This window comes from Ovis aries, chromosome 5 (assembly GCF_016772045.2).
Source record: "Ovis aries strain OAR_USU_Benz2616 breed Rambouillet chromosome 5, ARS-UI_Ramb_v3.0, whole genome shotgun sequence".
NCBI lineage: Eukaryota > Metazoa > Chordata > Mammalia > Artiodactyla > Bovidae > Ovis > Ovis aries.
Genome location: NC_056058.1, coordinates 6,133,816 through 6,161,589, shown reverse-complemented (window position 1 = coordinate 6,161,589; position 27,774 = coordinate 6,133,816). Strand labels below are relative to the sequence as shown.

The window sequence follows — 27,774 nt, the reverse complement described above, 5'->3', positions numbered from 1 at the left end:
CCCCTTAAAGGAAGAGCCAGTGTTAATGAAAGTGTTAGTCTCTCAGTCGTGTCCCACTCTTTGCGACCCCATGGACTGTAACCCCTCAGGCTCCTCTGTCCATGGACTTCTCCAGGCAAGAATACTGGAGTGGGTTGCCATTCCCTTTTTCCGGGAATCTTTCCGACACAGGGCTCGAACCCACGTCTCCCGCATTGCGGGCATATTCTTCACCATCTGAGCTCCCAGGCCTTGAACGTAACCAAGAAAGGGCGGGGCGAGAACATGACGTCATCCAACGGGAAGGAACCTTATGGGCAGGATTGGGTCACGGATTGGAAGCCTATCGCCCACGTGTGAGTGACCAGCGCTCCACACCACTAGCCCAGCAGCTTTTCCTTCTGCTGGGCTAGGTCCTCAAAGGATGCGGCCTCTGGAAAAACGGGATCTTTTGATCATTAAACTGCATAGGGGAATGGATCCCGACGCAGTGGGCTCTCCCTGACATGTACACTCCGACTGTTGGGTTCCAAAGGGCCTCCTCCTGGGCCCCACGGAAGGCAAGATCCCCACTAGCCGGGGGCACTATCGGGGGCGGGGGTTCCCACTGAGCGGTTCCCTCGGAGGACGTGATTCCTCGCGGAGGACAGAAGTTATGACTTAGAGCTGGGATCATGAGGGATCGATAGAGGACTAGGGATCTGACCGGAAAGACCCTATGGGGCACGGGAGTATGGGGTTCACAAGTGATCCGGTCCCACGGGGGGATGGAGGTCTCGAATCAAGGGCTCCACAGAGGACGTGGGTCCTAACCGAGCCCCACAGGAGTGGGGTCCTGAATGATCCGTCCTGCCTGAGTGGGCTCCTTGAGGAACGGATATCTCCCCCCTCCAAGGATAGATTCCGTGTCCAACTCACACTCCACAGCGACCCCGCACCCGGCATCATCCACCCACCCCACTCCCCCGGGCTGGGCTGTATCGGGTCATGATGGCTCGAGAGAGAGTGTGGGATGCTGGACCGACCGAGCTCCGTGGGACAGGACGGTCCCACGACCCGCCCGGAGGCCAGCGGTCGCTCCTCCTCTCCCGCGGGGGCCGGGTTGGGGCGGCGCCTGGCGGGCGGGGGCGGGTCCAGCGGCGGGGGCGCAGTTGCCAGCGACGGGACGCACCGGGCCGGGGGCTGGGGTGGGACCCGGTGGGCGCCATGGAGCTGCTCTCGGCGCTGAGCCTGGGCGAGCTTGCGCTCAGCTTCTCGCGGGTGCCCCTCTTCCCTGTTTTCGACCTTAGCTACTTCATCGTCTCCATCCTCTACCTCAAGTATGAGCCAGGTGAGCCAGCGCCGGGGTGCTGAAGAGGGCTGGCGTTACGGGGCGGGAGACGGCAGGAAACCCAGGGGTCTGGAGGAGGGGAAAGGCCTGGATCGTGAGGAAGCAGTCCCAGGGGTCGGTTCGGGGACGCCGGCAGGTTCTGGTATCGTGGGGGCAGGCAGAAGGGACAGATGTGAGCGAGGGGAAGGAGAGAACCCTTGGGATTGTGGGGCTGGGGGAGGAGAAGCAGATGCAGGAGAGGAACGTGATTGTTCGGAGGAGTGGGGAACAGGTGCTGGGGAGGATGCGGGGAGAGAGAGGTCAGGGATCCTGGCAGCAGAGGGTCTCATGAACTTGGGCGAGGGGCTAGGTCGTGGTGAGGGCGCAGGCGGGGGTCGGCTCTGCTGGCCAGGTCACAAGTCCTGGCTGCCTGCAGCCCTGACCTCTCTCCTTGCCCTTGGCGCCGGAGCCAAAGCCGCAGCTGAGTGTCTATATAAGGGCCGGCAGTGCTGGGGGCTGTGATCAGGTTCAGAGAAAGTGACACCGATGTCGCTTCCCTGCTGTGGCTCTGGGGCAACCTCTTCTCCCTTTGCCTGGGCCGAGGCTGTGCCGGATCTTGGAGCCCAGCGGGAATTCTTCCAGCTCTGGCCCGGATCCTTTCCACTTATTGAGCTGGACCGGCCCTAGGGCAGGGTAATTTGGGGTCAGCCTCCTCCCACCAGCTCCAGACCCTTTTGGAGAATCGCTGGGGGAAGACCCAGAGTCTTGGATTTTTTTTTTCAGTAACAGTAAATGGCTTCCTTAGAATGCAGCCTATTTTTATACAAGGCTTAGGGAGTGTTTCTTATTCATCTCCTCCTATTTTAATAACTCTAGCACAACAGCAAACTAAAGGGACAATAGAATTTTAGATTTAGAAAAAAGGCCAATCACCTGAAACTTTGTGATCTTTTCTCCCACTTAGATGTAAATTACTCCTGTACCCTCTCAGAAATAGCTTTTCTTTTCTTTTTTTTAAGATGATAAAGATAGGTGCTAGTGTACATTAAAGAGAAAAATCAAATTGAAAAGCCTAAAGAAAAAAGAGAGAATTACAGTCGATGTTGTGGCTGCCTTCCAGACCTCACTTCTCTGCATTTATACCCCTGTCGTTATGGATGTAAATGCACAGTCTTATGCAAATAGGATCATACTCTGCCTGCGGAGTGTTTCTGTTCTATTTTAGCTCGTCCACATGCCAGAGCCTATTTCTTTATAAGCGCTTTTGGAAAGCAGTTCCTTTGCAAAGCAAAATAAGCTTTGTGTTGTCTTAGCCCGAACACAGGGCTGTATTTCCTGTCTGCAGATGAATTTCTGGTGGCTCATACCAGGCCTCTTGGGCAAGTACAGAACCTAGCACACATTGGGGGATCTAAAATTGTGTAGGGCAGGAGCCCGGTAGTGATGTAGGACACAAGTGTCTGGAAGGAAAGCGGTCTCTGGGCTGGCTGGGAGCATGCAGTAGGGATTGAGACATTCCTGCTGGAGTCACAGAATAAACCTTCTGGACTTGAAGTGCTGGAGCCTGAAGGTTCTTGAAGGTTGAAAGGGTGCCTTAGAGGCTCCTGGGGGCCCTCCTTCCCCTATCTCATCTCTACTCCAGGCCAACTGAATCAGAAAGTCTGGGATAGAGACCTGGCATTCTCCTGTTTCAAGCTCTCCTCCCCTAGGGATGCTGAGGAAATAGAGGCTAAGCTAATTTACATATGCAGTGAACCTGTGGTCCCATAGCTGGTAGATGACAGCCTTGGGATTCCAACCCAGGTCTGCTGGACCCCAAGAATGACTACAGTTTTTCTGGAGGACTTGCCTACCCTTAGAAAAGGGAGGCATTGGGCTTAGCTGTAGCCCTCCAGTTTGGTGTTCCTGCTAAGCCTCTGTAAAGGTTTCTTCGCAGTCTGAGTGCTGTTTGCAGGGCCAGCTAGAGAATGCATGGGCCCCTAGGAATTTTGTGAACCTGAGAGCCAATCTGTTAAGGAATAATCTTCAAACTGGAAGCCAGTTCTGCCTTTAGCAGTGAGTAAACACCAGGCAGGTTGTTTTGCTTACATGAGCATCAGTTTGCTCATCTGTGAAATGGGCTCATTGGTACAATAATCTGGGTCCCCTTACCTGGCTCTTATGAAGATCTGTAGAGAATTTGGTCAGTGGTCAGGTCTAAGGCACTTGTGAGAGGTAGTAGAACAATTTGTAAGGCATGAGGCAATGTGTTTCCTGGGCTGCAGGCATTTTCTGGGTCAGACTTTCATGAGAATCCTGAATGAGGATGAAGCACAACACGTGTGGTCCTCAGGTGAATAGCATCTGTGACCCCTGGGTTAAGAAAAGCAGACTGCCAAGCTCCCCACTCAGACCTACTGAAACAGACTCTGCATTTGAACAGGATCCCTGCAAGCTTACTAACATTTGAGAAATGATGGACTGAAAGAACCTGGAGCTCAATAGGGCAGGGAGGGCCGAATCTGAGTCACCTCTAAGACTCCTAGCTCTAGGCCAGAAGAGAGGAGGAAGTTGTGGGTGCTGGCTGCATGACTGAAGGAATGAGGGAATGGCTGAATGACAGTCAGTGGCTACTTTAAGACCTGATCCACGCAAAGAGCCTTCCAGACTAGTGGTTCTCAAGCATGACTACACGTTAGAGTCACCTGGAGAGCTTTGAAGATTCTCATTGTGCAGGGAGTACCCCTCCATCATGAAAATCAGACTTGCAGGGGATGGTACCAGCATCAATATTTTAAGTTCCAGTTTTCTGCACCAGTGTTTCCCAACCTCAACACAAGTGACAGTTAGAGCCAGATCATCCTCTGTGGTGGGGGCCATCCTGTGAGTTTCAGGATGTTTCACAGCATCCCTAGCTTGACCCACTAGAAGCCAGCAGCACACCCCAATTGTGACAACCAAAAGCGTCCCCAGATATTGCCAGTGTCCCTTCAGAGGGGCACAGTTACCTCCAGTTAAGAATCGTAAATCTAGACTGAGTCTTAAACTCCCATGCTTCCAAGGGCCTGGCAGGTCACATATAGAAAGCAGAAAGACAGCCAGGTGAGGACAGTCCCCAGGTGAGATCCAGCCACGTGCATCGCCACCTGATTGGGGCTGGAACTAGCAGAACTAATTTTTCAAGGGAAGCTAGAAATACGATTTGCAGCTTCCTTTGCAACCATGTTTATATGTTAGCTGTCTGAATATCTTCATTCTTTTCTTTTTTAATTCATAGACAATTTTTTTAGAGCAGTTTTAGATCCACAACAAAAAAATGAAAGTAGTTTTCCATATAGGCTGACTACCTCCTCCACACACAGCCATGCCTCCCATTAAGGTTCTGCACCAGAGGGGAGCATTTGTTATAGCTGATGAACAAGCATTATTGTCAGCATCGTTATTGCCCTATTAGCATCATTGTATTGCATTATCAACATCATTCTCAACTGGTCTGTAGTTGACATAAGGGTTCCTCTGTGTTGTACATTTTATGGATTTTGACAAACATATAGTGACATGTGTGCATCATTATAGGGCCTCCCCGCTGGCTCAGTGGTAGAGAATCTGCCTGCCAATGCAGGAGAAGTGGGTTCGATGCCTGGGTCAGGCAGATCCCCTGAGAAGGAAATAGCCACCCACTCCAGTATTCTTGCCTGGAAAATCCCATGGACAGAGGAGCCTGGCAGGCCACAGTTCATGGAGTTGGAAAGAGTCAGACAATACTTTCTGTGACTAAAACAACAACATCCATCATTGTAGTATTGCACAGAAATGCCTCACTAACCTAAAAATGCCACAAGCTCTGCCTGTTCGTCCCTCCTGCCTCTTCTCCCCAAATCCCTGACAGCCTCTGCTCTTTTTGCTGTCTCTATACTTCTGCCTTTCCCAGAATGTCACAGAGTTGCAGTTATACACTATGTAGCCTTTTCAGACTGGCTTCTTTCACTTAGCAATATGCATTTAAAGCTCCTCTGTGTCTTTCTGTGGCTTGATAGCCCATTTCTTTTTAGTGCTGAATAATACTCCATGGCATGACTGTTCCACGGTTTAATTATTCACCTATTGAAGGACATCTTCGTTGCAGTTTGAGCATTTAAAAATTAGTGGGGGGAGCTCAAGAGAACCACAAGTGAGGAAGAAAGCTGAGCACCAAGGCGTGGGGGAGGGAGACTTGTCTTAGAGAAACTCTGTGAGCACACCTCCCGTGTTTGGATCTCACACTAAATAGCACAGAATGGTAGCAGTGCTAAGAGTGCCCTGTGGGGACGCCCTTGGTGATCCAGTGGTTAAGACTCCTTGCTACCAGTGCAGGTGGCCTGGATTCAATCCCTGGTCCAGGAACTAGATCCTGCATGCTGCAACTAAGACCTGGTACAGCAAAAAAAAAAAAGTACACCGGGGAATCTTCTAGCACTTCCCAGCCATCCACAGACAGGACACTAACCCCCAGAGAGGGAATGTGTGCAGCCCATCACAGATCAGAAATAGGGTCAGAATCAGTGCTTCTTCCTTAGGCAGATCTGATTTTTATCATCAGGCCATCCACTAAAATCTCCACCCACAGGTGCTTTCCATTTCAGCCCAGTTCCAGAAATAACCTTCACATAATTGCTAAGCTTAATTTCTTTTCATCTTTCACAAATGAAATGAATAATAGCCCTTTGAAATGAGTAATAGCCCTGGGTGACCACCTCACCCAGGTTTGCCCAAGACAGACATCCAAAGCCCCAGAAACCCCTCAGCCCAAGCAAACAGCGACAGTTGGTTGCTCTAGACAGCATCCCCATTCTACAGATGACTATATTGAGGCTCAGATGGGGAGTGAGCCGCCAGAGCTCACCCATTGAGAGGGGAGTGCTTTGGTGGCAGACCCGGAATTGAAACCCACATTTTTCTGCTTCCTGGTGCTGCTCTAAGACCCAGCAAAAGGAATTAGAATGAAGCATGGCAAAGGGAAAGAGCCAGGGGGACAGTTTCCCCACCACTGCCTTGCTGTGGATCCTCAGGGCAGACTGTCCCCACCAGCCTCAGTCTTCTCCTGTGGTAATGGGGAGACTCATCCTGTCTTTCTAGGGTTTCTAGGAGAGTAGAGAAAATGATAAAAAGCTCACAGACATAGAAAACAAAATTGTGATTGCCCAAGCAGAAAGGGGAAGTATGAAATAGGGGTATGGGAGTAACAGATACACATCGTTGTGGTTTAGTCACTAAGTCACGTCTGACTCTTTTGTGACGCTTTGGACTGTAGGCCTTCATGCTCCTCTGTTCATGAGATTTCCTAGGCAAGAATACTGGAATGGATTGCCATTTCCTTCTCGAGGTGATCTTCCCCACCCAGGGATCGAACCCATGTCTCTTGCATCTCCTGCACTGGCAGGCAGATTCTTTACTACTGAGTCACCAGGGAAGCCACAGATACATATTGCTGTATATAAAATAGATAAACAACAAAGGTTTGCTGTATAGCACAGGGAACTATATTCAATATCTAATAATAATCTATAATGGAAAAGAATCTGAAAAAAGTATGTATTTATGTATATATAGCTGAGTCACTTTGCTATTTATCTGAAATTAATATCATATTGTAAATCAAGATACTATAGTTCAATTTTATTATTTTTTTGGCCACACTACATGGCTCGTAAGATCTTAGTTCCCTGATCTAGGCCCTTGGTAGCGAAAGCACAGGATCCTAACCACTGGACTGCCAAGGGAATGCCCTTTAATTTTTTTAAAAAAGCATAAAGATGATAATAAACAGCATTGAATTATCAGCATAACTCAGTGAAGGGAATGCTCTCATTCTCCCTTTGACAAAATTGGGAACAGGCTGGAGGTGAGAGGGGGTGGTGGTGGTCATTTGCCCAAAGCCACTGGAGAGTGAGCTGCAGAGCCAAACCCCAGACGTGTGACTTTTCTACCAGGCTTCCCCCATAGTGAGGAGCCTCCGGAGCTCCTGCAAACCCAAGCTCCCCACACCCCCACCCCACCTTATCGTCCCAGCAGGCAAAGGAAAGATCCTGGAAAGAATTCAACCCCTGGGGGTTATTTTTAGTTGCAGAGGTATCCATTTCTGCAAAACATGGGGGCCTCACCTGACCCAGCCCCTATAGGACCCACCAGCTGCTCCCAAGGATTAAATCTCAGCTGGCAGCGTTTTAAATAGATGCCCAGAGGAGAGAAGAGGGCACTGGGCTTCATAATGGAGGAGCTTAGTAGATTCACAGAGGATGTACTTTGGGCTTGTGACTTCAGGGTGAGATGGAGGAGGGAAAATTTGATTCTAACCCCTGATAGGAGTTAGGCAAAGAAGGGATTAGGGTTCCCACCTGACAGAAGGAAAGAGCTGGGGGAAAAAAAAGATGGTTTGTCCAAGAACATGTGGTTAGTCAATGAGGGTGTAAAGAGAAAGGGAAGCGTGTTGCTGATTTAATCTGAAATGACTTTTATGAGGCAGGTTTCTGATTATAGTATGTATTAATATGTGCCAGAAAATGGATAAATAGCTTGTGATCTGTTCCTATGATGGAATACAGTACAGCAGTGGAAATGAGTATTCCCCTTGAAAATGCTGAGCTCAGTGAAAGAAGCCAGATGCAAAGGGCCATATTGTATGAGCCCACCTGTGTGGAATGTGGACTTCCCTGGTGGCTCAGAGGGTAAAGCGGAATGTGGGCCTTCCCCGGTGGCTCAGCGGTAAAGAATCCACCTGCAGTGCAGGAGACTCGAGTTCGATACCTGGGTTGGGAAAACCCCCAGGAGAAGGGAATGACAGTCCACTCCAGTATTCTTGCCTGGAGAATCCCATGGACAAGGAGTCTGGCGGGCTGCAGTCCGTGGGGTTGCAAAGAGCTGGACACGGCTGAAGCAACAGGGCATGCACGCATATGGAACGTATAAGCTCAAGAACCATCTTCATCGCTTGAAAAGCGAACTCCGGTCCCTGTGAGCAGTCGTTCCCCACCCCGCTCCTCAGCCGCTGCCAACCAGTAATCTGCGTCCTCTCTCGATGGCTTTTCCTTTTCCGGACGTCTCAGGCCAGTGGGGCCGCACAGTGTGTGCCGTGTTGTGCCCGGCCTCTTCCACGTGGCGTGTTTTCAGGATCCGCCCCTGTTGTAGCTCCTGTCAGTGCTTCAGTTCTTTCTAAGGCTGAGGAGTATTTTCCGTCATGCGGATGGACCACGTTTAGTTGGCTCGGTCATCTGTTGATGGACATTTGGGTGGTTTTCGCCTTTTGGCAATTGTGAATAGCGCTTCTATGAACATGACCTTTTGAGAGTCTTCTAGAACCTATTGGCGGGTTGTTGTGCATAAAACCGCGTGGTGCCCCACGCTAGGCTGTGAGACCTCCTGTTCCTGGGTCCCCGTTCACAACCGCTGGGGAGGGGGCAGGCCGTGGGGGCCCCCAGGGGGCTTGGCGTGGTAAGGCAGGAGAGCACCCCAAGCCCTTCTTGCTTATCAACTTTTAGGTGGACCCTTGTGGTTTTTTTTTCTAGTTTTGATGATGAAATATTTCAAACATACAGAATATGTATGACACAGATACCCCTGTGTTCACTACAGTTACCAGATGTGAACATAGATTTGCTTCAGATCTTTTTTTTTTTTTTTAAATAGTGACAGAGCCAGTCCCCTCCCTTCCCCTCTTTCCCTCTCCAGATATATTGTTGTCGTTCAGTCGCTAAGTCGACTCTTTGTGACCCCATGGACTGCAGCAAGCCAGGCTTCCCTGTCCTTCACCATCTCCCGGAGTTTGCTCAAATTCTTATCCATTCAGTCAGTGATGCTATCCAACCATCTCATCCTCTGTCACCTGCTTCTCCTCTTGCCTTCAGTCTTTTCCAGCATCAGGGTCTTTTCCAGTGAGTCAGCTGTTCGCTTCAGGTGGCCAGAGGATTGGAGCTTCAGCTTCAGCATCAGTCCTTCCAATGAATATTCAGAGTTGATTTCCTGTAGGATTCAGTGGTTTGATCTTGCTGTCCAAGGGACTCTCAGGAGTCTTCTAGATATGATCACTGGCCTAAAATCAGCCTATATTATTCCCATGCCTGTATGTATACCTTCACCAATGTGCATATGTCTATGAACTGCATGGAGCAGCCTGTGTTGTTTTACATATGTATTATACCTAGAATATACATAAACATATCATTTTGCAACCTAACTTTTTTATTCAGCAGCAGCCTTATGGGATTTATCAGTATTGAGGCATCTAGAGCAGGGATTCTCAGCCAGATCTGTCCTCTGGGGATGTTTGGCAATATCTGGAAACATTTTTGGTTGGCACAACCAGGGTGAGGTGGTGGTTTAGTCCCCACCACACTCGAAGTGTCTGACTCTTTGCGACCCTATAGATTATAGCCCGCCAGGCTCCTCCGTCCATGGGATTTCCCAGGCAGGGATACTGGAGTGGGTTTCCATCTCCTTCTTCATCCAGTGAGACAAGGCCTGGGATGCCCCTTGAATCCCGCAGTGCACAGGATGGGCCCCACCACAGCAGAGAGTGATCCAGCCTCACACGCCAGCGACGCTGAGGCTGCGGAGCTCAGGTCTGGATCTAGTGTGTTGCTGGTGTTTGTTTTGGCCGCATCACACGGCTTGCAGGATCTTAGTTCCCCAGCGTGGGATTGGAGTCCTAACCCCTGGACCACCAGGGAATTCCCTAACTCTGGTTCATTTGTATTTTTAAGATTTGTTGATTTGTCTGTTTTTGGCTGCACTGAATCTTTGTTGCTGCAGGCAAGCTCACTAGCTGCAGTGAGCAGGGAGGCTACCCTCCGTTGAGGTGCTGGGCTTCTCACTGTGGGGGCTTCTCTTGTAGCAGGACCCAGGCTCGAGGTGTGTGGGCTCCGTAGCTGTGGCACACAGGCTTGGCATGTGGAAGCTTCTCAGACTGGGGACTGAACCCTTGCCCCCTGCATTGGCGGGTGAATTCTTAACAACTGGACCACTATGGAAGCTCCTAGTCCACTTAAAAATAACTACTCTGTGGTATTCCATTTTGTGTGACCCTGTGTTCACTCACTCAGTCGTGTCTGACTCTTTGCTGCCCCATGGACTGTAGCCCGCCGGGCTCCTCTGTCCATGGGATCTGCCAGGCAAGAATACTGGAGTGGGTTACCATTTCCGACTCCGGGGAGGAGGGCTCTTCCTGACCCAGGGGTCAAGCCCACGTCTCTGGGGTCTCCTGCACGGGCAGGTGGATTCTTTGCCGCTAGCACCACCCGGGAAGCCCTTGGGGTGACTCGCCCCGCACCAAGAATCAGCAGATGCTGCTTTTCCCCTGCCGTCAGTGTGGCGGTGAAATGCGCCCCCACCCTGTGTCTTGGTTCACGTGCATGAGCTTCTCTCTTGGGCAAATAGTGAGGAATGGAATTGCTGGGGCCAAGTGACTCACAGGTGACTCATTTCCTCAGTGTTGCCAAGTTGCCTCTCAGCTGGTTCTGCTTATTGATCCTCCCAACTGTGTACGTACAAGGGAAACTCGGGCTCTTTTCCTCTGGAGGAGAGGCCGATATTCCTCCTCCCCAGCCTTCTCTCTGAGGTTGACTGATCTGAAAAGAAGGCAGCTCCTTCTATAGAGCAGAGTGAATTTCGTGTTTCCTTCCCCAACATGAGCTTAGAACACTAGACAGAGGACCCAGGAAAGACGCTTGGATGCTGACAGTGTATTGTTCCGGTTGGGTGTGGAGGGGTGTGTTTGTTTCATTGTTTCTAAGATGTTTTTGATGTGGACCAATTTTTAAGTCTTTGTTGAACTTGTTACAATATTGCTTCTGTTTTTTATGCTTTGGTTTTTTGGCTGAGAGGCGTGTGGGATCTTAGATCCTGGCCAGGGATCGAACCCACAACCCCTGCATTGGAAGGAGAAGTCTTACCCACTGGACCCCCAGGGAAGTTCCCTGAACACTGTATCTCGTGCCGAGTGTCCCCTTGCTCTCAGCTTCCCTCTCTCCCCTTCTGACCTTCTCCCATGTGCTCCCTTTGCCTGGATTGTCTTCTCACTTCCACCCCTCATCCTCTAGGAAATCCTTGCTCATTGTTCAGATCTCAGCTTAAGCACTGCTACCTAAATGAAGTCTGACCTCCTCAGTTAAGACAGTTGCTGAATTAAACCCTTCAAAGCACCATGTGCTTCTCCCTTATGAGTTTTGACCTCCCTTTGTGGGATTATTTAACCATTTTGCCTCCCTACCAGACTACGGACCCCATAAAGGTAACCCCTGAACCAACTCTTGCTCATGGCTGCTTCCCTAGTGCCTAGCAAGAGCCTGGCACATGGTCAGAACTCATAAATCCTCACTGAAGCCTGGCTGATCTTCAGACGGCCACTCAGGATCTGTTGCCTCGTCTGTCATGTGCTATGTTAGTTTCCTAGGGCTGCCGCAATGAATGACCACAAACTAGAGGGCTTGAAACGACAGACATTTATTCTTTCCATGTTCTGAAGTCTTGAGTCCAAAGTCAAGGTGTCTGGGTTCTAGAAGCTTCAGGAGAGGAACCATTCATGCTCCTCTCCTGGTTTCTGGTGTCTTCCAGCCATCCTTGGCATTCTTTGGCTTGTACTCACATCACTCCAATCTTTGCCTCTGACCTCATATGGCTTTTTTAAAAAATTATTTTATTATTCTTATTATATTTATTTTTTTGGTCATGTGGCATGTAGGATGTTGGTTTCCCGACCAAGAATCAAACCTGCACCCCGTGCATTGGAAGCATGGAGTTTTAACCACCAGACCATCAGGGACTCCCCCTCATCTAGCTTTTTGTATAAATTTCCTTTGGCTGCCATAATGAAGTACCACAAACCGGGTGGCTTACAACAGAAATGTATTGTCTAGCAATTCTGGAAGCTGGAAATCCAAAATCAGGGTGTCAGCAGGGTCACCCTCTCGCTGATGGTTCTAGGAAGGAAGCTTAGGCAAAGCTTCCGGAGGTGGCTAGCGTCCTTGAAGTTCCATGACTTCCAGCTGCATCACTGCGGTCTCTGCCTCCTTGTTTATACAGCCTTCCCCACTGTGATCCATCTCCTCTTATCAGGAACACCAGACACTGTATTGAGACCAACATAATCATTTCACCTTAAATTAATTACATCTGCAAAAACCGTATTTCCAAATAAGGCCCCATTCACAGATACCAGGGGTTAGGACTTACCTCTTTGTGGTATGTGAAAACATATCTCTTTGTGAGTTTAACTCACACCACCTTCTTATCTGTGTCTGTGGTTCCTTTTCTGCCTTTTACTAGAACACTCATTGGATTCAGGACAAACCCAGATGCTCCAGTATGATCTCATCTTGAGATCCTTACCTTAATCGCATCTGCAAAGACCCCATTTCAAATGAGGTCACTTTCTGAGGTTCTGATGGACATGAACTTGAGCGGGAAGGGGAATACTGGTCCCTCCTGTAACTCACTGTAGGTAGGGATATCAATCCCTATGTTATCTGGGGTGGAAAGCCTGGGGTCTGAGGCTGAAGCCTTGAGGATGCTTTGAAGGTATGTATTTGCCTAGGATACAACAGTAACTAAATTAAAACAAGGAACTCAGTAAGTAAAGGGGGGGGTTGTTATAATGTAACTAAAAGTGCCCAACATAATTGCAATGCTTAAGAGTGTTCAGTCCACATTTGCTAGAATGTAAGCTCTAGGTAGACAGGAGTTCTTTCACTCACAATTATTATTAGCTACCATGTATCAGGACAGTGCCCAGCATGGAGGAAGGGAGGAGGCTGGGATGGAGGGTTCAGCAGCAGATAAGATGGATAAGGTCCTTGTACTCACCGAAGGATTAAGATCAAGTCGACTTGTTGGGGTGCTTCCCAGGTGGCAGTGGTAAAGAACCTGCCTGCCAACGCAGGAGATGTAAGAGATACGAGTTCAATCCCTGGGTTGGAAAGAATCCCTGGAGGAGGGCACAGCAACCCACTCCAGTATTCTTCTCTGTAGAATTCTATGGACAGAGGAACCTGGTGGGCTACAGTCTGTAGAGTTGCACAAAGTTGAATATGACTGAGTAACTTAGCACACAGGCATGCAACTTGTTGAGTGTATCAGTAGTCTATAGTTACTTATATCAATAGCTTCGCACTTAGTTCACTTCAGTTCAGTCGCTCAGTCGTGTCCGACTCTTTGTGACCCCATGAATCGTAGCACGCCAGGCCTCCTGTCCGTCACCAACTCCTGGAATTCAAACTCAAGTCCATCGAGTCAGTGATGCCATCCAGCCATCTCATCCTCTGTCGTCTCCTTATCCTCCTGCCCTCAATCCCTCCCAGCATCAGAGTCTTTTCCAATGAGTCAGCTCTTTGCATGAGGTGGCCAAGTACTGGAGTTTCAGCTTTAGCATCATTCCTTCCAAAGAAATCCCAGGGCTGATCTCCTTCAGAATGGGCTGGTTGGATCTCCTTGCAGTCCAAGGGACTCTCAAGAGTCTTCTCCAACACCACAGTTCAAAAGCATCAATTCTTTGGCACTCAGCCTTCTTCACAGTCCAACTCTCACAGCCATACATGACCACAGGAAAAACCATAGCCTTGACTAGACGGACCTTAGTTGGCAAAGTAATGTCTCTGCTTTTGAATATGCTATGTAGGTTGGTCATAACTTTCCTTCCAAGGAGTAAGCGTCTTTTAATTTCATGGCTGCAATCACCATCTTGCAGTGATTTGGGTACATGGCCTAAAGAGGTCGAGCTTTCGGATCTGACAGTTTTAAATTTTCATTTGTTTTTATCCCTTTGGCTGCACGGGGTCTTTGCTGTAGCGTGCAGGCTTCTCTAGTGGCAGCACACGGGCTTCTCTCTAGTTGTGACCTGCAGGTCCAGTAGTCGCAACACACAGGCTTAATTACTTCAAGGCATGTGGGATCTTAGTTCCCTGACCAGGGACTGAACCCTCATCTGGAAGACAGATTCTTAACCACTGGACCACCAGAGAAGTCCTAGATTTGACAATTTAGAGACAAAAGTCATCCAATCTCTAGATATAAAGAGAAGCTTTCCCTTCAAAATCCCCAGAGCTAGACTGATTATATCTTTTGATTAGTCTCTTAATTAACAGATCATATATTGTAACCTTGTTATCTCGCATCCACATTGAGTGGCGTGTTCATTGGATTTAAGTAAACTATTTGAAGAGAGCTACTGGGGAATACTACTCAGCCGTAAAAAAGAATGAAATCATGCCATTTTCAGCAATATGGATGGACCTAGAGCACCCCACTCCAGTACTCTTGCCTGGAAAGTCCCATGGATGGAGGAGCCTGGTGGGCTGCAGTCCATGGGGTCACTGAGGGTCGGACACAACTGAGCGACTTCACTTTCCCTTTTCACTTTCATGCATTGGAGAAGGAAATGGCAACCCACACCAGTGTTCTTGCCTGGAGAATCCCAGGGACGGGGGAGCCTGGTGGGCTGCCGTCTATGGGGTCACATAGAGTCAGACACGACTGAAGTGACTTAGCGGCAGAGATTATCATACTAAGTGAAGTAAGTCAGAATGAAAAAGACAAATACCATGTGATATCACTTATACATGGAGTCTAAAATATGACACAGATAAACTTAGCTACAAAACAGAAAAAGACACCCAAAGAGAACAGACTTGTGGTTGCTAGGGTGGTGGGGGAGGGAAGGAATGGGAATTGGGGATAAACAGATGCAAACTTTAGGAGCATGAATATCTATGTATATATAGTGGATAAACAACAAGGGCCTCCCATATAGCACAAGCAACTATATTCAGTATCCTATGACAAACCATAATGGGAAAGGGTATGAAAAGGAATGGGTATGTATGCATAACTGAGTCACTTTGTTGTACAGCAGGAATGAACACAACCTTATAAATCAACTATGCTTCAATAAATTTTAAAATAAAATTTACAGAATAAATAATTAAGACAGTCATTGGTACCACCTCCGGCTGTGAGAGCTAAGTAACTGTGTCTTACAACTTCGTTCTAAATTCATTCTCTGGAAAATGAAGCTAGTGGGGGAGGGAAGGAATCAAGAAGACACCAGAAGACACCTGAGTTCCAAGTTGCGGGGGTGACTGGAAGATTATGACAATAACAGTATAAAGATAGAACTGAACTATTTCAAAAGATTTGCAAGACTTTCAGTGGGTAGTACAAAGTGTACAGTTTGACTAATAGTCATCAATCTTGTACCTCTGGGTGGTTTCGTAAACATGGTTTTAAAGAACTAGACCCCCACACCTTCATTTTAATTTGGGATCTTAAAATAGCTTTTATCTTGAAAAAGTTCAAGACTCATAAGTAATTTATTATTTATTGTGACTATGCCACACAGCTTGCAGGCTCTTAGTTCCCCTATCAGGGACTGCATGCTCCACAGTGAAAGCACCAAGTCTGACCGCTATGCTGTGCTGTGCTAAGTCGCTTCGGCTGTGGCTATGCTGTGCTGTGCTAAGTCGCTTCAGCTGTGTCTGACTCTTTACGACCCTATGGACTGTAGCCCACCAGGCTCCTCTGTCCATGGGATTCTTCAGGCAGGTGGGTTCTTTACCACTAGCACCACCTGGGAAGCCCCCCTAACTGCTATACCACCAGGGAATTTCCAGAAATTGCAAAAATGAAGCAAAGAGTTTCCAGCTTCCCCAGCTTCATCCAATGATACCATCTTACCTAATGATAGCTCATTATGGGGAGAAAAAAAAAGCTGAAAATTGGGACTTCCCAGTAGTCCAGTGGTTAAGAATCTGTCTTCCTATACAGAGCTTGCAGGTTCAATCCCAGGTCAGGGAACTAAGGTCCTACATGCCACAGGGCAATTAAGGCTGTGCTCCACAGCTAACCCCACTGGCTAACCACAATGAAAGATCCTGTGTACACAGCTATGATCAGACACAACCAAATACATATTAAAAAATAAAAAAACTGGAGATTGACACCAGTATTATACCATTAACACCTACTATAGACTTTATTCAGGTGTTTTTCCTTGCACTTTAAAAAAATATAGTCCTTTTAAATTTTATCACATGTGTAGATTTGAGTCAGGATATAGAACCACCACCACAGTCAGGATATAGAATGGTTCTGACATCCCATGAAAACTCCCTTGTGAAAAAAAAGTGAAAGTCGCTGAGTTGTGTCTCCAGGCCAGAATACTGCAACCCAGGGATCAAACCCAGGTCTGCCCTGTTGCATGCAGATTCTTTACCAGCTGAGCCACAAGGGAAGTCCAAAAACACTGCAGTGGGTAGCCTATCCCTTTTTCAGCAGATCTTCCTGACCCAGGAATCAAACCAGGGTCTCCTGCACTGCAGGCAGATTCTCTACCAACTGAGCCATCAGGGAAGCCCCCTATAATGGGATCTTCTTTAGAAGCCTAACCCCTGGTAACTACTGATGTGCTCTCTGCCACTCATCACTATGGTTTTATCCCATGGAGAGTGTTATATAAATGGAATCATACAGTACATAACCTGAGATTGGCAGTTTTCACTAAGCATTATACTCTTGAGATCTGCTTGGATAGTTTTTGCATCCCTGGTTCATTCCTGTTTCATTATTGGATAGTATTCCATGGTACAGATAAACCAGGGTTTGTTTATCCATTCACCCATTGAAGCCATTTACGTTGTTTACAAATAAAAACTGCTATGAACATTTGTATGCGTGACTATGTGAATACCAGATTCTCCTTTTCAAACAAAACCTCATGCCGAAGTCTGAGATGAAGCAGTAAATGATATTGTGCTCCGTTTCAACTCCAGCATACCCACTTGATTTCACCTTTCCTCCTGCAAACCCTCACGGTTCCCAGGAACACAGTTTGAAAACCATTGTTCTTGGGAGCCCAACCTCTCAGCCTTGGCTGGAAGGTTTGGGGTTATCCAGGCTGCAGGATGTCCAGGACATGGACCAGCTCATTCCCCTATCTCTGTGTGCTCTACTATGTTGTGCAGAGGAATCACTCAAGAGCGTTAAAAAATCCACAAGCCCAGCCACACCCCAGACCCACCAACCGAGACACTTGGCTGGGGCAGAGGGATCAGGTGTTTGTAAAGTCCCCAGGTAATCCTGATGTACAGTCAAGGTGGAAACTAATGCACTAAGCCATCTTCCTTAGGGGTGGGGTCCCTATTTCTATTTGGTAAGTAAGTCCATTGTTTCACATTTTCTTTCTTGGGTTGAATGCTGCTAAGTCACTTCAGTCGTGTCCGACTCTGTGTGACCCCATAGACGGCAGCCCACCAGGCTCCCCTGTCCCTGGGATTCTCCAGGCAAGAACACTGGAGTGGGTTGCCATTTCCTTCTCCAGTGCATGAAAGTGAAAAGTGAAAGTGCAGTCACTCAGTCATGTCCGACCCTCAGCGACTCCATGGACTGCAGCCTTTCAGGCTCCTCTGCCCATGAGATTTTCCAAGCAAGCGTACTGGAGTGGGGTGCCACTGCCTTCTCCACCCGTCCATCCCTAAGCAACCACTAAGCTCCTTTCTCTTATTTGATGTGAAAAGATTGCATAAAGTACCAATAGAGTGGAGTCCACAGGGTAGTGGAAGTCCTCAGGAGTGACTGGCTCAGTAGAGCAAGGAAGCCTTCCTGGAAGAAGTGGCATCTGTGCTTGGCCAGTTTTGCTTTGTGTCTTTGTTCCTTCTGTGATGCTAATAGGGTTGCTCTCTCTCCCTCGCCACTCTGTCAGTATAATTCTATATTCAAGGACTCCCTTATGCAGCTCTGCTCATTGCTCTTTCTGTACCCTTCCACACACTTGGGCATGCCTGCACTGTCCGTCTTGGTACCAGTATCTGGTGACTTCCCTCTGCCCTGATGGCACTCTCCCAATAAGATGAGACTTGGAAGCAAGACTTCAGATTCTCCTTTCAAATTTCTTCTGTACCTTCCTATCTGGGGCCAGTCAAAGCCAATCAACATTCTCCATAAGAGCACAACTCAACAACAGAGGGACAACCCAGTTTTTAAAAAAAAATGCGCAAAGGACTTGAATAGACATTTCTGCAAAGAAGATATTGTAATGACCAATAAGGATCTTCCCTGCTGGTCCGGTGGCTGAGACTCCGTGCTCCCAATCCAGTGGTCTGGATTCAATTCCTGGTAAGGGAGCTAGATGCACATGCTGCAACTAAGACCCAGTGCAGCCAAATAAATAAGTGAAAATATTTAAAACAATGTGGTGCAGAGAAGAAAAAAAAAAAAAGACCAATAAGTATTTGAAAAAAGAACTCAGTATCACTAGTCATTAGGGAAATGCCAATCAAAACCACAATGGGATACCACCTCACACCCATCAAGATAGCTATTCCTCAAAAACAAAACAGTAAGTGTTACCCAGGAGGTGGAGAAGTTGGAACCCTTGTGCGTTGCTGGTGGGAATGTAAAATGGGGTGCTTGCTGTGGAAAACAGCGCGAAAGTGTCTCAAAAAGTTAAAAATGGAATTAACCTTTGATCCGGCAAATCCACATCTGGAATTATGCCCCAAAGAATTGAAGCAGGAACTCACAGATATCCGTACGCTCTTGTTCTTAGCTGCCATGTCGATAACAGCTAAAGGATGTAAGCAACCCAATTGTCCACCGACAGATGAATGGATATGCAGAATGTGGTAGACACATTCGAGGAAATATTATTCATTCTTAAACAGGAAGAAAACTCTGACACATCCCATGACACGGATGACCCTTGAGGATTTTATGCAAAATGAAAGGACCCAGTCACCAAAGCGGCAGATGCTGTATGATTTCACTCGCTTGAGGTCTCTAGAGTAGCCAAGTCCACAGAGATGGAAAGAAGAGTGGTGGGCGTCAGGGGCTGGAGTGAAGGGGGAATGGGGAGTTAATGTGCGATGGGCCAGAGTTTCAGTTTTGCCAGGTGAAAAAGCTATCAATATGAATGATGGGGATGGTTGTGCGATAACATAGGTGTGCTTAACGCTACTGAACCGTACCCTTAAAATGGTTAAAGTGACACATTTTATGTATGTTTTACCACATCCACTTTTGTTTTCTTTAAAATAAGGAAAGACCAAAGGTGCAGGCGTAGGCTTACGGGGATCTTGGCATCCACCCAAGGCTGCATCAGATGTTCTCAGCTGCGTGTTGCCCTCTTCAAGCTTTAGTCTCCTCATAATTCCCTGGTGGCCCAGTGGGTAAGACTGTGTGCTTCCGCTGCAGGGGCCACAGGTTCAACCCCTGGTCAGGGAACTAAGATCTCATGAGCCGAGAGGCATGGCCAAGCGACACAAAACAAGTTTCAGTCTCCTTGGGCAGGACAATAACAGTGATCACTTGGCTGCAGCCACCAATGAGGATTTAATGAGTCCTTCCTACAAACACGGAAACCCAGTGTCTGAGAGGGCTTCCCTGATAGCTCAGTGGTAAAGAATCTGCCTGCGATGCAGGAGACCCGAGTTTGATCCCTGGGTCAGAAAGATCCCTCGTTGAAGAAAATGGCAGCCCAGTCCAGTATTCTTGACTGGAAAATCCCGTGGACAGAGGAGCCTGATGGGCTACAGTTTGTGAGATCACAAGAGTCGGATACAACTTAATGAGTAAACCACCACCATCACCACCTCTGACCCAGGAATGCTGGCTAAATACGAAAGAGAAAGTGAAGGTAGCTCAGTTGTGTCCGACTCTTTGCGACCCTATGGACTTTACAGTCTATGGAATTCTCCAGGCCGGAATACTGGAGTGGGTAGCCTTTCCCTTCTCCAGGGGATCTTCCCAACCCAAGGATCAAACCCAGGTCTCCCGCATTGTAGGTGGATTCTTTACCAACTGAGCTACCAGGAAGACCTGCTAAATATGATTTGTTTTAATTATATCCTCTCTGAGCTCAGAGGAAAGAGCCCCAGCCTGGTTCTGCCTTCTCTCTGTGTGATCTCAGACGTGTGTACAGTCTCTCTGAGCCTTGGTTCTTCCTCTGTAAGTGGACGAACTGCAAGGCTTTGGGCGGACACTCTGAGAAGGCGGCTGAATTAGGACGGGCTGGTCAGAGGGCATGATGGTGAAGCATGCCCTCAGCACCCTGGTGATGGTGGGGACACCCCCGTGCCCCTCAGGAGCAGTTGAGCTGTCCCGGCACCACCCCATGGCGTCCTGGCTGTGTGCCATGCTGCATTGCTTTGGGAGTTACATCCTGGCTGATCTGCTCCTTGGGGAGCCTGTGATCGACTACTTCAGCAACAACTCCAGCATCCTGCTGGCCTCAGCAGTCTGGTGAGCGTCACGGGTCACGGGATGTGGGAGAGCAGAGGAGGTGGGCAGGGCGATCCCACCACCCGGGAGGTGGGAGGAACTAGGACCTGCCAGCCAAACCTCCACAGTCAGCCCTGACTCACCACCCTCTCCGCCCAGCTGTCCTGAGTCTAGACACAACCTCATCTCCGAGGGGCCCCCAGGGTCTATCTCCCCCCTGATGCTTGGCATTCTCTCCCCAAAGGTACTTGATTTTCTTCTGCCCCCTGGACCTCTTTTACAAGTGTGTCTGCTTCCTGCCAGTGAAACTCATCTTTGTGGCCATGAAGGAGGTGGTGAGAGTTCGCAAGATCGCCGTGGGCATCCATCACGCCCATCACCACTACCACCACGGGTGGTTCGTCATGATCGCCACCGGGTGGGTCAAAGGTAAACAGGACCATAACCAGAGCAAAGGGAAGTCAGCCCACTGAGAGCCCCTTCTCAGTGGCCATTATCAGCCGTCTTAGCCGGTCCCGTAAGGGAGCTAAGACCCCATATGTCTTGGGACCAGAAAACCGGAACTTAAACAATAGAAGCAGTATTGTAACAAATTCAGCAGAGATTTCCTTTTAAAAAAAGTAAATAGGACAATGAAACCATGATCGCTAATGCCTTTGGAGAAGGCTTTCTCAGCTGCGGCCCTACTCACATTGGGGGGCTGGACCCTTCTGTGTGTGGAGGCCGTCCTGTGCATTGGAGGGTGTTGAGCACGTCCCTGGCCTCCACCCACTGGATGCCTGTAGCACCTACCACCAGTGCAACAACCGGAAATGTCTCCAGACGTTGTCAAGTGCCTCATAGAGAGGAAATCATACCCCTGTTAAGCTTTGTGGACTGTGGCCCTTTTGTTAGCCCAGTAAAGCCTACAGGCCCTTTTATATTTTCCTAAGTGCATAACATAACATGTATAGGAGAACAAAGGAAACCTATTATTTTAAAGTAGTTATAAAGTATTTTAAAATAGGCTTTAGTGGTTTTATGCCTATTTGTTATTGCTGTTTGTTATTTAGTCACTCAGCCGTGTCTGACCCTTTTTTGATCCCATGGACCATAACCCACCAGGCTCCTCTGTCCATGGGATTCCCCAGGCAAGAATCCTGGAGTGGGTTGCTGTTTCCTTCTCCAGGGGATCCTCACAATCTAGGGGTCAAACTTGTGTCTCCTGCATTGGCTGGTGGATTCTTTACCACTGAGCCACGTGGGAAGCCCTTTATGCATATTTACTATTGATTAAATAGCAGACCTTCCACTGACTTCTAATAAGTCTCATGTTCTTGAAGCAGCGTTGAGCACAAATGGTATTTGAAACCATCTGCAACAATGAGAATGTGAAAAGAAAAAAAATCCATGAGTTCCGTTGATGACAGTCGTAGACTTGCAAATCCTGCCAAGGTAGTTGCCTCCCTTCATGATAAAAGGAAAGACTGTGTTTCAGTGAAGGATGTGGAAATGAAAATGTACTTCTGTTTCCCCTCTGGGTTCACAGACTCTAGGTTAAGATCCCCAATCCAGGGTAAGTTTTGAGTTGGGCTTACTGTGCATCTTACTTGACCTTCTTTAGCAGAAAGTTAGCATCATCCCTTTCTGCTGAGGAGGGGAATAAAATGACTTGCCCAAGGTCATGCGGCTGTGGGGGCACAGATGGGGTTTGACGCCTGGTCCTCTGAACCCAACATTCACATTCAAAACTATTTTGAAGTCCCCCCTTTCCCCCTCCTCTATCTATGCTAAGAGGCAGACCAAGATAGACATTTTGACCAAAACAAAACGTTACTAAAATTACATAGGGACAGTTTATAATGGTGGGTCAACCCACTAGGACGATATAACCATTTTAAACATATATGCACCTAAAAACAGAGTACCAAAACACGTAAAGCAAAAACCAAGGGAAGTTAAAGGAGAAACAGACAATTCAACAGTGATGGTTGCAGAGGTGGGCCAGGGAGTGATGAGGAGGCAGGCAGAGAAGGCTTGAGCAGGTGCTGAACACCACTGAGCTCTGCATTCCCGTTTCCTGCCAACCAAGGTGGGCGCTCCCAAATGCCTGGGAGTGCCCACCAGCGAGCCAGTGTCCTACGGCACCTTTGACGCTTAGGGCTGGATCACGCTCTGGCGGGGGCTGTCCTGCGTGTTACAGGATGTTGAGCAGCATCTCTGGCCTCAACCCACTAGTTGCCAGTAGCAGCTCCCTCCCCAGTGGTGAAATAAAATATTGCCAAAAGACTCTTTGGGGCAAAGACACCCCAGAAGCAAACTCCTGGTCCAGTGGTACATATTGGGCACCCCAGTTGGCACAACCTCTCCTTCAGTGAGTGTCTAAGCCTCTTCAGCCAATACATTTGGAGTAAATGGGAAGATTCTTCTAGAAATTCAACCAAAAATCTTGATATGGGTCTCCTTATTGTCTCTCTAGGAAGCCTGTTCTAAAGAGAAAAGTCCCCAAGGGTATAACATGCCTTCCAGAGGGCAAATGGCTCAAGAAAGGTTGAAAGCTCAGAAACCCAAGGCGGGAGAGAGGCTGGGGGTGGGGAGCCCTCTGGAAGCCTCTTGGACAGTTCAAGGCCCTGGATTGAAAACATCAGGGCAGACAATCCAGATCTGATCGAGACATATCTTGCAGGTGGGATATTACCCCCCCACCCCTTACTCCATGCTGGTTTTGCTCTGAATATGCCTTGTGATCCTTGGGAAGACTGTCCCTTCTTGGCCTCAGTTTCCTCACCTGCAACACCTTAGGCTCAATATTCCTCTGGAGAAGACTCCAGAAACTTCTTGCTTGGGAATTCAGCCAAGAAGAAAGGGAAGCTGGGGGTGGCAGGCTTGTTCAGAAGTACCCTATCCCATAGGCTCTGGTGTCACCCTCATGTCCAACCTTGAGCAGCTGCTCCGAGGGGTCTGGAAGCCAGAAACCAACGAGATTCTGCACATGTCCTTGTGAGTATCCCATCCTCCCCACTCCCTGGGCCCGACCCTGGGTTGGATACTCTGGTAACTTAGAAGCCCTGGTCCCCTGATTCTCCTTCCAAAAGCTTCCAGAGGACATAGCTGGAGGACCTCAGAGGCAGAGCCTTGACACTACTGAGGGGGTAGGCAGAGCTTCAGGGAGATAAGACACTCCTTCATCTCCCATGAAATGGGGTTTGAAGATTGAGGAGGAGTTTTCTGGCAAAGAAGGAGACTCTGGACAGAGGCTAGTGCTTCTGCCAGCTATCAAGTCAAACATTCTGCCTGGTTCTTCAGGGCCAGGGTACAGATTTTGGATGGGAAGTGAGGGTGTGTGTGGGGAGTGTGGCTGGGGTTAGGTGGAGAACAAAGGCTAAGACCAGATGGTCATGTACAGTACTCAACCCATGACCCACACGAGGCATTAAATCTAATACATTTTTAAAAGACCTGAAAGGATCAGGCTAGTTAAATTTTCTTCCATAAAGCTGTTGTCATTAAAATATGACAATATTTAAAGACTCACTCGTGTGCCAATGATGCTTTTGAACTGTGGTGCTGGAGAGCACTCTTGAGAATCCCTTGGACTTCAGGGAGATCAAACCAGTCCTAAATCAGAAAGGAAATCAACCCTGAATATTCACTGGAAGGACTGAGGCTGAAGCTGAAGCTCCATACTTTGGCCACCTGATATGAAGAGCTGACTGATGCTGGGAAAGATTGAAGGCAGGAGGAGAAGGGGATGACAGAGGACGAGATGGTTGGATGGCATCACTGACTCAATGGCCATGAGTTTGAGCAAACTCCAGGAGACAGTGAAGCACAGAGGAGCCTGGCGTGCTGCAGCAGTCCATGGGATTGCAAAGAGTTGGACACAATTTAGCAACTGAACATCAACAACATAAGCCAGTGAAAACTACCTCCCATGTCATATGTTGCAAAACATGGCATTATCTCATTTTATCCTCATGAGAGATGTGTCCACACACTCAGCTCATGGGCAAGTCAAAATATCAGAAGCCTATTCTTCAAAGAAGAAAAGGAAAATCAATAAAAATTGTGTGTTATAATCTCACATTCCAGGGGATGCATTGTTCAGGAGTCCCCAAGACCACTCTGAGGTGTGATGATTTGCTAGGAAGAGGCATAGAACTTGGCCAAGCTGTTATACTTAGGGTTATAGCTTATTAGAGTCAAAGGGAACAGATTAAAACTGGCAAAGGCAAAAGGCACAAGGGAGAGACCAGGTGCAAGCTTCCAACTGTCCCCTCTCCAAGGAGCGGTGTGGATAGCACCTGTTGCTCCCAGTATCCACGTGTGACTGTGTGTATTTAAGATTACCAACCAGTAGTGTTCCCTCAGGCCCTGGTGTTCAGGAGTTTTCCTGGAGCTTGGTCACACGGACCTAACTGACACCCTGGATGGCCAACCTCAGTCTCCAGTCCCTCCAGAGGTTCAGCTGATACCATGTGGCCCTAGACCCCACCCTAAATCACATCGTTATCATCTGGTGTGACCCAGAGTCCCCAGGTGAACAAAGACATTCTGATCAGGCAGAACTTCGTGGGGACCTCTCAGGAGCAGGCCAGAGGAGAGAGCTCTCTTTGCACCGAGTTAGCTCTTTACTGCCCAGGGAGGCACCATCTCGTCCACGTCTCATGGGCATCTTCCCACCATGCACCCTGGAGAAGTTGGGGTGGGAGCTGGGCATAGCAGGGGCGGGTGGAGAAGGGGCTCTGGGCCAGAAGAACAAAGCCCTGAGCCATGTAGACCCTCCGGATAACCAGAGCCACCCCATGCAGCCCCACCAAGGCCAGCCTGTACGGAGCCATCCTCTTCACCCTCCAGCAGACCCGCTGGCTCCCGGTGTCCAAAGCCAGCCTCATCTTCATCTTCACCATGTTCATGGTATCGTGTAAGGTAAGTCCTCCTGTCCTGGCTAATGCTGACCCATGCTTCCTGGGCTGAGGATGGGAAACTTAGGCTGAATCGCTTGAGGGGTCTGGGGAAAGGACAGCCCTAAGGTCGAGGTCGGAGAGCGGGGGGAGCTTGTCAGCAGGTTCACGCCCGAGAGCAGGGTATGAGGAGACCAGGGTCCAGCAGGTGGGGGTGAGAGTGAGCAGAACAAGGTCTCCCAGGCCGAGGGTCCCGTAAGGCTGAGATGGAAGCAGGAGAGTAGGAGTCTGTTTGGAGTATGGGGCCTGTGCCTTGGGCATGGAGAGCGGGCTGGACCAGGAATGGTGCTAGTTGGAGTCACTTCCTACTCAGGAAAGGTCTTTCAGGGCCACACACCCTTCCCTGCCCCGTGGAGCTGGGGAACTTCATTGCTGGCTCCCTAGGAGGGGACCACACTGAACAGAGGAAGGGAGTGAGTGACCCCAGACCAAGCATAGCTCCTCTCTGAGCCCAGGTTTGCGCGTGCTGGCGGGGAATATTCCTGGGGAAAAGGCAACCAGCTATTCCAGTGTGGCTGGGATTTTAAGCACCAAAATCTTTGCATCCTGGAAAAGGCAGGATAGTTGATCACCTTCCTGGGGGTGCATGCCACCAGAAATCTGAGTCTAGGCTCCCTCTGTCCTTGACCTTTTGACCTTCTCTCTCTGTCCCCGCCCCCCCCCCCCATCTGCTTCTGCCTCACCCTCCCGCTGGCTCTCTCGCTGTCTCCTGTCCCTCTGTCATCCCACCTCAGGTGTTCCTGACGGCCACCCACTCCCACAGTTCCCCCTTTGATGTCCTGGAAGCCTACGTCTGCCCTGTGCTGTTTGGGTCGGCCTCGGGGGGCGACCATCACCATAACAATCATGGTGGATCCCAGGGTGGCAGCGGGCCTGGCTCCCCACACTCGCCCCTGCCCGCCAAGTCCAAAGAGGAGCTGAGTGAGGGCTCCAGGAAGAAGAAGACCAAGAAGGCAGATTAGCGGGCAGCCCAGGGGGTCTTCAGGGCATCAGGGAGAGGACCCAGACCCAGGACCTGGGTTCCGTTCTCCCCTCTCCAGGCCTCTGCTTCCCTGTCTGCAAACTGGGGCCATCAGCCCACCCTCCAGGGCTGATGTGGGGGGTTAAATGAGATATGGGGGGTGAAGGGCATTTGTAGGAATGGGGGGTCCCTTTCTCCTTCTGCCAGGTCCCCATAGAGTTACAGCTTTGGGGGAGCGGTCCACAGGATCCCAGCGATAACTCCAAGCAGAAACCTTGGCAGTTATGTTCTTGGTCCTATTACGCCCTCTCTAAAATGACACCTTGACTCTGAAAGAATTTCAAGCCATGTTGAGGCTCATCCGTTTGATGGGTGTTTACTGTCTGCTGTAAGGTAGCTGCTGTGATTTCCACGTCTCTTTCTGTCAACTTCTCCTGGGCATCCCTGGGCAAGCTGCCCCCTGCTCTGAGCTCTGTGTGCCCATCAGTATAGCAGCCCCTCACCCCATTCTGTATACAAGGGCTACTGTGAGGCTGGACCTGACAAACCAGCGTTGTAAGCTCAGAAGCACAACGCAGTCAAGAGGTGAGGCTTTGACGGGTGTTCATCGTGCTTAAAAAGCAGTTTTGCAGTTTAGATCTCTTGTGTTTGTGGCTTAGAGAACCCCACAAGTTACCTGGAACAAAGGAGGCCTTCAGTAGATGTGTCTAGGCCAGACTTAAGAGCGTGGAGGGGTGGGGGAGGCTTGTTCTGATCCTTGGCTTCAGGTTGCCCCCTAAACCAAAGAAATGCAGCTGGCCGGGCGGAGGTTCCAAGATCTGGCTCTAGTCCAGGGGCTTCAAGCCCTCACTGTCGAACTCCAGAAGCTCCACGAGGCCTCCCTCTGTGCTGGCGTCCTTCATTGCCGCTCGCTCAGTCATTCAACAAACACTTGCCTACTATGTGCCAAACCTCGTGCTTCTACTGGGCAGGCTGGGAACTCGATTCGGGGTGAGCAAGGGGATGGGAGCTGAGCGCCCCTCCTGGCCACCCTCACCTCAGCTTGGGTCACCAGGGTATTTGAGAGGGGTGGGTGGGTTAGGCATGGCCAGTCTCAGGTGGGATTTGGGCCCAGGATTGGCCAGCTTGGGACTGTTCTTTGCATGTGGGTGCTCAGGGCATGCTCAGGGCATCAGCCTGTGGCTGTGACACATAGGCCTTGGGTTGTTGGGGTCCCAGGTTTCTCCTAATTATTGGGAAAGTGCCTTGATCTGGTGATGCCCGGGAGCTTGGTGGGTCCTGAGGCTGTAGGGCCCCCAAATTCCTCCTCTTGCATGTCTATCAAGGCTCAGTGTGAAAGATCAGCAAATAAATTTGTTGTGAAAGAA

General features: G+C 49.2%; 1 protein-coding gene across 2 annotated transcripts; it reads left to right on the top strand.

Moving 5' to 3' along the window:
- The first annotated feature begins 6 nt into the window (after window positions 1-6).
- TMEM38A (transmembrane protein 38A) lies at window positions 7-27,774 on the top strand. 2 transcript variants are annotated; one of them, XM_042249717.1, is made up of 6 exons: window positions 7-335; window positions 20,368-20,524; window positions 20,748-20,932; window positions 23,395-23,482; window positions 25,294-25,411; window positions 26,181-27,774. In XM_042249717.1, the coding sequence occupies exons 2-6, from the start codon at window positions 20,397-20,399 to the stop codon at window positions 26,406-26,408; spliced, it is 747 nt and encodes a 248-aa protein (XP_042105651.1). In that variant the 5' UTR covers window positions 7-335; window positions 20,368-20,396; the 3' UTR covers window positions 26,409-27,774. The 2 variants fall into 2 exon arrangements, with proteins under 2 accessions (XP_042105651.1, XP_004008492.1); XM_004008443.5 differs by lacking the exon at window positions 7-335 and adding an exon at window positions 1,109-1,309.

What these genes read in the sequence shown, in the direction of transcription:
- TMEM38A (XM_004008443.5), top strand. Translation starts at nt 1,186, where the DNA reads ATGGAGCTGCTCTCGGCGCTGAGCCTGGGCGAGCTTGCGCTCAGCTTC. An exon ending in CTACCTCAAGTATGAGCCAG is followed by an intron (nt 1,310 to 20,367) that starts GTGAGCCAGCGC and finishes CGTGCCCCTCAG; the next exon opens with GAGCAGTTGAGCTGTCCCGG. An exon ending in TGTTCATGGTATCGTGTAAG is followed by an intron (nt 25,412 to 26,180) that starts GTAAGTCCTCCT and finishes ATCCCACCTCAG; the next exon opens with GTGTTCCTGACGGCCACCCA.